Here is an 8,577-nt window from a genome sequence, read left to right as displayed (position 1 = left end):
GGAGAATGTGGAGCCTGCCCCCATGGGGATTGGTTAAGGTGAATAGTGTGGATACATTTAAGGGGAAGCTGGATAAATGCATGAGGGGGAAGGGAACAGAAGCACATGCCAATAGGGTGAGATGAAGAGGGGGTGGGAGGAGGCTCATGTGCAGCATCGACGCCAGCACAGAGCAGAACCAGAGTGAGCTTCATAGCTGTGTCCAATCCTGCAAGGCTGAGGTTGCTCTCTTTCCAGTGATCAGGAGCACGATATTCCAGGCTAATATACCCCTTCCCTTCACCGCCACCCCCCCTTCTGGCTCCACTGGTTGGCAGACAAAAGCAGCTCTTTCTCAGACCGGAGTGATGGGGTTTAATCTGTAATGTGTTGAGTAATGCCAGTCTCCTTGCCTTGTCCCAACGTCGTCTGCCCGATTCTGAAGGAACAGCAACAAGGCAGTGTCAATAGACAACACTCTCTGAGTCTGAAGCCTGTGGGTTAGAGACCCACTCCAGAGACTTCAGCTGGGAATCTCACCTTACTATCTCATCCAAAAGATGACACCTGCAACAGTGCGGCACTCCCTCAGTACTGACCCTCCGACAGTGCGGCACTCCCTCAGTACTTACTCCGACAGTGCGGCACTCCCTCAGTACTGACCCTCTGACAGTGCTGCACTCCCACAGTACTGACCCTCTGACAGTACGGCGCTCCCTCAGTACTGACCCTCTGACAGTGCGGCACTCCCTCAGTAATGACCCTCTGACAGTGCGGCACTCCCTCAGTACTGACCCTCTGACAGTGCGGCACTCCCTCAGTACTGACCCTCTGACACTGCAGCACTCCCTCAGTACTGACCCTCTGACAGTGCAGCACTCCCTCAGTACTGACCCTCTGACAGTGCGGCACTCCCTCAGTACTGACCCTCTGACAGTGCGGCGCTCCCTCAGTGCTGACTCTCACACTCAGTACTGGCACTGCAGAATGTTGGCCTGGATTATGGTGCTCATGCCTCTGGAGTGGGGCCTCGGACCGAGGGCTGTGGGAGGTGAGTGCGATGCACTGAGCTGTGAAGTGAAGCTGGTGGACTGGCACATTAGACCCCGGGAGTGGGTTTAGCTGCCTGCTCTTTGTCATATAGGCATGTAAGTTGAGCTCCTGAAGCAGGACAGGGCAGCCTTGTCATTGTAAAGACAGCGGAGCGATGGAGGGGGGTGGTGGGGGGCAGTGGGGAAAGCCATTTCTCTTGCCGGGCTGTGGGAAGCCGCGGTATGAGCATTCACTCTCTCTGGAACATCATACAAACGGGCTGTGTCTGTGTGACCCCCCCCCCACAGAAGCAGTTTGCCCTATCGAGCTATATAAACCGACAGCCAGAGATCAGCGTACACATGAGAGCCATTCTGATTGACTGGATGGTGGAAGTCCAGGTATGTTTGGTGGTGGTGGGGTGGGGGTCGCACTGATGCTCCGGGCCCTCAGGTCCAGCCTGGGCACTGGGGTGGGGGGAGTGGGGGGGGTGACCATGGTCTTAATCTGCCCTGATTTAGGACCTCCCCACTCCTCATCACCGTCCCTGCCGTATAATTCCTCCAGCCAGTGGGTTAATTCTGCTTCCGCAGTTTTCCACCTCCTCAGGCCCTGGTTCGTTCTGGGTTTTCTCCCCCCCCCCACAGACGTACTACTGACCGGCTGCTCTTCCCATGTGCGTTTAGCCAGTGCTTACATGGCGCTGCTGAGAGCACCAAAACCAAGCAAGGCTGTTTCTTCACTCGGCGTTTACCCTGCGCGCCCTGTCTCTCACAGCTTCATCTAGTTTCACTTCACCCTCTCTCTCTCTCTCTGACTTTGACTCTTTGCGCTATCCTTTCCTTGGCTTTACACTCGCTGTTAATTGATTCCCCTTTATTTATTCCCCTCCCTCCCTCCCTCCCTCTCTGTCAGTCCACCTCCCCTGTCCTCTCAGAGGTTGTGGGTTCAAGTCCCACTCCAGGGACCCCAGCACATGCTGCTGGCTGACACTCCTGCGCCAGTACCGAGGGAGTGCTGCACTGTCAGATGCGGTGTCTTTATTCCTTAACCGGTGTCGCTGAAGCAGATGATCTGGGTTATTACCATATTTGCTGTGTGCAAATTGGCTGCTGTGTTTCCTACATTGCGACAGTGACTACACTTCCAAAGTACTTCATTGGCTGAAAAGCACTCTGGGTCATCCTGAGGTGGGGAAAGGCGCTATAGAAATGCAAGATTTTTTCTTTCCTCTGCTGATCTATGTCACATTCTCTCAACCTCCCTCTCTCTGTCTCTGTCTTTCTCAGTCTGCCTATTACTCTTTCTCACTCTCTCTCTCTCACTGTTTATCCTTTTCCCTCTTTAACAGGAATCTGTTTTCTTGCTGCCCACAGGAGTGTTATGACTTGCTCCTGGAAACTCTGTACCTGGCGGTGAAGATGGTTGACTGCTTCTTGTCCAAGCAACTGTGTCAACGTGAAGAGCTGCAGTTGCTCGGGGCTACCTCGTTACTCATTGCCGCCAAGTTCGAGGTGAACCCTTCAGTCCCCACCGTCGTACGCATTGCCCCACCCCATCCCTTTCCTCTACCCCCATCCCGCTCCCTTGCTCCCCCATCCGGTTCCGCTGCCCCCCCTCCCCATTCTGTTTCCCACTCTCCCCATTCATCCCTTGTACCCTTCCCCTCTCCCCCAACAATATGCTTCCCTCAGTCCCACATCCTGTTCACTTGTTTACCCCCCCCACCCCTTCAGTGCCTTTCCCCTGCCCCCATCCAGTTTCCCCCCCCCCACCCCCACACCAAGCCTTTCCCCTCCTCATCAGGTGCCCTAGCCCCCGATCCGGTTCCCCCAGCCAGCTCGCTCCCCCTCCTATTGCTCCAGTGCTGACTCAGCTACCACGCACCCTCTCCCCATCACTCTCTCTCTCTCTCTCCGTCACACTCGCTCTCTCTTTTCCATTACTCTGTCACTCACGTCCCCTCTTCTTCTCTCCCCACCACTCTCTGTGTCTCTCCTTGTCTCTCTCTGTCACTCTCCCATTCTCTGTCCCTCCATGTCCATCACTCCCCATCTTTCTCTGCCTCTCTCCAACACCCTCTGTGTCCCTGCGTCTTGCGTCTCGCCCATTGCTCTCTACTTCTCTCTCTCCCTTTCTCCCCATCACTCTCCATCTTTCTCCTCTGTTCTTCACTCTTCCTCTTCCCCCTCCCCATCACTCTCCATCTTTCTCCTCTGTTCTTCACTCTTCCTCTTCCCCCTCCCCATCACTCTCCATCTTTCTCCTCTGTTCTTCACTCTTCCTCTTCCCCCTCCCCATCACTCTCCATCTTTCTCCTCTGTTCTTCACTCTTCCTCTTCCCCCTCCCCATCACTCTCCATCTTTCTCCTCTGTTCTTCACTCTTCCTCTTCCCCCTCCCCATCACTCTCCATCTTTCTCTTCTGTTCTTCACTCTTCCTCTTCCCCCTCCCCATCACTCCCCATCTTTCTCCTCTGTTCTTCACTCTTCCTCTTCCCCCTCCCCATCACTCCCCATCTTTCTCCTCTGTTCTTCACTCTTCCTCTTCCCCCTCCCCATCACTCCCCATCTTTCTCCTCTGTTCTTCACTCTTCCTCTTCCCCCTCCCCATCTTTCTCCTCTGTTCTTCACTCTTCCTCTTCCCCCTCCCCATCACTCTCCATCTCTCTTGAGCACTGTCCTTTCTCTGTTCCCCTCTCCATCTCTCTCCGTCACACCCTCACTCTCCGTTGCAGGAGTTTTGCCTGCTCTACGTTGACGACTTCCTCTATATCTGTGACGACAGCTACAAACGGGATGAAATGCTGAGGGTGGAGAGGACAATTCTTCAAGTGCTTGATTTTGATATCAACATCCCAACTGTGTACAGCTTCCTCCACCACTACTCAAAGGTAATCCCAAGACCAACCGCCATTGGTTATTCCTGCAGTTTGGGTCTTTTCAAGTTTCTTTCTCCTATTCTGACATTGCTGAGTCCTCCTGGGCTCCAGCTCATGTTTGCCAATCACAGAGATTCCTTCTTGTGTGTGAGGATTGGCGGGACTCCACTGGCGTCTTGCACATCACCCCCCCCGGTTTCCGTCGCTCCACCATCGGCGGCCGGGCTTCCAGCTGCCTGGGGACCCTAAGGCCCTGGAATTCCCTCCCTAGCCCTCTCCGCCTCCCTCCCTATCTCTCTCTCTCTCTCCCCCTGTTTAAGATGCCCCTTCAAACCCATGGGTCACTTGTCCTAATGTCTCTTTCTCTGCTGTCTGGTTCAATGCTTCTATATAAATGGAGTAAGATGAACAGTGGAGTACAGAATGTCTAGTCAACAGTTGGAGGGTCTGTGATGGGTTTCCCTTGGGGGTTAGGCTACTGTTGATGCCTGAGCTCCCAGCTACTGAGTGTGGTGCAGTATTGCAGAGGTGCTGCACTCTTGGAGCTAATTGATGGGAGATTGACTGCTACAGTGAGTCAACGACTGTGGTATTGTTGGCTCTTGAATCTCCAGGGATGTTGGCACAGGGGAAACGTCAAAATAGGACATAGCCTAAAAAATGAGAGCCAGACCTTTCGAGGGTGGAATTGAGAAGCACTTTCTACACACAGAGGGTGGTGGAAGTGTGGGACTCTCATCCACAAATCGCCATTAATGTTAGCTCAAGTGTAAGTTTTAAACCTAAGGCTGATAGATTTTTTTTGTTGAACGAGGGTGTTAAGAGATCTGGGGCACAGGCTGGAGTTAGGTCCTCGATCAGCAGACTTGATCTGAATGAACGGTGCAGAACAGGCTTGAGGGGCTGAATGGCCTCTTCCTGTTCCTATGTTCTGAACTGAGCATTTTGTTTTCCAAGTGTAGAGCACCGAGGTTGGGATGAAGACCCTGGCATTGGCTCATTACCTTTGCGAGCTGACGCTGCAGGACTACAGTTACATGGAGGAGCGGGCATTCTGCGTGGCATCAGCCTGCCTATGCCTGGCTATGAAGATGGTTGGTCCAGATGGAAAGGTCTGTGCCTATTGGCTTTGTCACATGATGAGAGGGCAGGGGTGGGGGTGGGGGTGGGGTTGGGTGGCAGGACATCACAGCACTGGCATCGCGTTTAGAGAGGCTCCAACCCACCACCCAAGGTCTCAGCCACAGGCTTACTCATTTCACCTCGGTGACATCACCCATTTCCTCCCCCACCCACACCTCAATTCACCTGCTACCAAAACCCTCATCCGTGTCTCTGTCACCTCGAGACCCACCTATTCCAACGCTCCCCTGGCCAGCCTCCCATCTTCCACCCTCCCTAGACTGGAGCCTATCCAAAACTCTGCTGTCCCATACCCTGACTCGTAACAAAGGTCCTGTTCATCTGTCAGCCCCCTCTGCTCGCTGACCGGCATTGGTGCCTCATCCAACAAGGGCCTCGATTTTAAAATTCCCATCCCTGTCTTCAAAATCCTTCATGGGCTCAACCCCCTCCCTTTCCCTGTAACTGCTTCCTACAACCACCTCCCCCCCACCGCCCCCCCACCAACCCTGCCGAGATCTCTGCGCTCCTCCAATTCCGGCCTCTCGAGCGTTCCCGATTCCCATTGCTCCACCATTGGCGGCCGGGCCTTCGGCTGCCCGGGGCCACGATCTCTGGAATTCCCTCCCTTAACTTCTCCGCCTCTCTCTCTCTCTCTCTCTCTCTCCTGCTTTAAGATGCTGCTTAAAACCCACCTCTTTCACCAAGCTTTTTGTCACCTGTCCTAATGTCTCCTTACCTGGCTCAGGGTCGAATTTTGTCTGGTGATCGTTCCTGTGAAGCACCCTGGGACATTTCGCTAAAGGCGCTAAAGGCGCTAAATAAGTACAGTTTATTTCTGTCAAATGAGAGGTTGCAGCCAGGCTCAGCAGTGATGGCAAAGGACAGTCCCAAAACTCACACCAACAGCTGAGATCTCAGGTGTGTTCTGGTGCCCTTCAGGAGAGATGGGGAGAGGAAGCTTGCCTGTGCAAGGCCAGCTCCACAGGGACCTATTCCTCGGACTTATTTTAACCATTCCTTCTGCGGGTAGGTCCTCGAAGCGAGGAGGATGCTTGCCACAGCTCACGCCAGGAACCTGCACGTGGAGCCTTTGAAGATGGGGCCACCACATGGTTCTGGCTGACCAGGAGACTCTCCCCCTCTTACCGCCTGCCGTAGGTGTATTGGAAGGATTTGATAATCAACCTGTTTGACTGCATCATGAACACACCTTCCTTAGGCCATCAAGTCCTGGAGTGGGACTTGAACCCAGACCTTCTGGCTGAGAGGCAGGGACATGACCCACTCCACCACAAGACCTCCCTCCCCATGCCTTCATCACTGCTGAGGCAAAATCCTGGAACACCCTCCCTAACAGTACTGCGGGTGTACCTACACCACATGGGCTGCAGCGGTTCAAGAAGACAGCTCACCACCACCTTCTCAAGGGGCAATTAGGGATGGGCAATAAATGCTGGTCCAGTCAGTGACGCCCACATTCCCGTGAATTAATAGAAAAGTCCACCAATCCTTTTTTTTCACTTTTTTTCTTTCTATTTTGCTTTTCCTCTCTTTCTCTCGCATTCTCTTTGTCTCTCTCTCTCCTCTGTTTCCCTCCCTCTGTCTCTTTCTGTCACCCCCCTTTTTCTCTCCACATCTCCCCCTCACTGTCTCCTCCTATCTCTCTATCCTTTCTCTCTCTGTGTCTCTGTCTCTGTCTGTTTGTCTCTCTTTGTCCCCTTCCCTCTCTCACTTTGTCTCTTTCTCTGTCTCTTTGTGTCTCCCCATCTGTCTCTGTCTGCCTGTCTGTCTCTCTGTCTCCCTCTCTCTGTCTTCTTCTATCTCTCTCTCTCTGTCTGTCTCTCTTTGTCCCCTTCTGTCTCACTCTCTCTGTCTGTCTCTTCGTCCCCCTGCCTCCCTCTGTCTCTTTCTCTGCCTCTCTGTGTCTCCCCTTTTTATCTCCCTTTCTCTTTCTTCCCCTTGACTCCTTCTGTCAGTCACTCTCCCTCTCTGTCTTTCTCTCAGTCTCTCCCTCTCTCTCTATATCCCCCGAGTCTCTCTCTCTCCTTCTGTGTCCTGTCTCCCTCTGTCTCTGTCTGTCTGTCTGTCTCTCTCGCTCTCTCTCTCTGTGCAGCCATGTATTGTGAAGAGGCCAGAGTGCCACACCAAGCGGAGAGCATGCAGCCTCCTCGGCAGGCTGAACAAGATGGTCAGAGGACAGCCACACAGGAAACTGCGGGTCATTTACTCCAAGTACTCCCACCGGTAAGTCATCACGTCAATGTCGCTGCAGTATATACCGGGGCAGAAAGCAGCCTGGAGAAATGGGGACAAAATGGAGAGTCTCGTCAACAAGACATCAGCTCAAATGCCTCCAGATGGTTCGGAACAATTTTCTTTTTAACCTGTTGCTGTTTCTGAGGGTAGGGTTTGGAGGAAGAGGCGAGGTCACCAGGAGTTACTGCAGCACTCCCGAACTAGGAACGTTACACCAAGCCCACTGATTAGACCCTGGCTGGAGTATTGTGCCCAATTCCGGGCACCGCCTTTTAGGAAAGATGTCGAGGCCTTGGAGAGGGTTCCCAGGAGATTTATTAGAATGGGGCCAGGGATGAGGAGCTTCAGTTAATGCGGAGTGAGTGGCGAAGCTGGGATTGTCCTCCTCAGAGCAGAGCAGGTTAATCACAGAATTATTACAGTGCAGAAGGAGGCCATTCAGCCCATCTTGTCTGCACTGGCTCTCCGAGGGAGCGGCTCACCCAGTGCCATTCCCCCTGCCTTCTCCCCGTAACCCTGCCCATTCCTCCTTTACAGAAAACAGTCCAATTGCCTTTTGAATGCCTCGATTGAACCTGCCTCCACCACACCCACAGACTTAACCACTCGCTGTGTGAAAAAGTTTTCCCTCATGTCGCTTTTGCTTCTTTTACCAATTAATTTAGATCTGTGCCCTTTCGTTTTTGGTTCCTTCAGGAGTGGGAACAGTTTCTCCCTATTTACTCTGTCCAGACCCCTCATGATTTTGGATAACTGTATCAAGTCTCCTCTCAGTCTTCTTCTCTCCAAGGAAAACAGTCCCAACTTCTCCAATCTATCTTCATAACCAAAGTTCCTCATCCCTGGAACCATTCTTCTAAACCTTCAAGTTCAACTTAACCTCCTTGCTCTTGTACTCTATGCCTATATTAATAAAGCCCTGGGTACTGTACGCTTTATTAACCGTGCTCTCAACCTGTCCCATCACCTTCAATGACTTGTGCACATATACACCCAGGTCCCTCTGCTCCTGCACCCCCTTTAGAGTTGTACCCCCTATTTTATATTGTCTCTCCATGTTCTTCCTACCAAAATGAATCACTTCACATTTCCCTGCATGAACTTCATCTGTCACTTGTCCGCCCATTCCACCAATTTGACTATGTCCTTTTGAAGTTCTGCACTAATCTCCTCACAGTTCACAACGCTTGCAAGTTGCGTATCGTCCACAAATTTTCAAATGGTGCCCTGTACACCAAGACCTACGTCATTAATATGTAAAAGCAAGTGTCCCAACCCTGACCCCTGGGGAACTCCACTATAAA

At 52.6% G+C, this 8,577-nt stretch overlaps 1 protein-coding gene across 1 annotated transcript in view; it reads left to right on the top strand.

The window, feature by feature from the left end:
- LOC121272209 (G2/mitotic-specific cyclin-B3-like) overlaps positions 1 to 6,140 on the top strand; it is a 19,766-nt gene extending 13,626 nt beyond the window's left edge. The window contains exons 6-10 of the mRNA XM_041178736.1: positions 1,320 to 1,412; positions 2,388 to 2,525; positions 3,749 to 3,904; positions 4,855 to 5,004; positions 6,048 to 6,140. Of these exons, the coding sequence (XP_041034670.1) occupies positions 1,320 to 1,412; positions 2,388 to 2,525; positions 3,749 to 3,904; positions 4,855 to 5,004; positions 6,048 to 6,140 (630 nt within the window). The remainder of the gene's footprint in view (positions 1 to 1,319; positions 1,413 to 2,387; positions 2,526 to 3,748; positions 3,905 to 4,854; positions 5,005 to 6,047) is intronic.
- The last annotated feature ends 2,437 nt before the right edge of the window (positions 6,141 to 8,577 follow it).

Source organism: Carcharodon carcharias, chromosome 33, assembly GCF_017639515.1.
Source record: "Carcharodon carcharias isolate sCarCar2 chromosome 33, sCarCar2.pri, whole genome shotgun sequence".
NCBI classification, from domain to species: domain Eukaryota; kingdom Metazoa; phylum Chordata; class Chondrichthyes; order Lamniformes; family Lamnidae; genus Carcharodon; species Carcharodon carcharias.
Note: the sequence above shows the minus strand (reverse complement) of the source record. Positions and strands in the feature narration are given on the sequence as shown.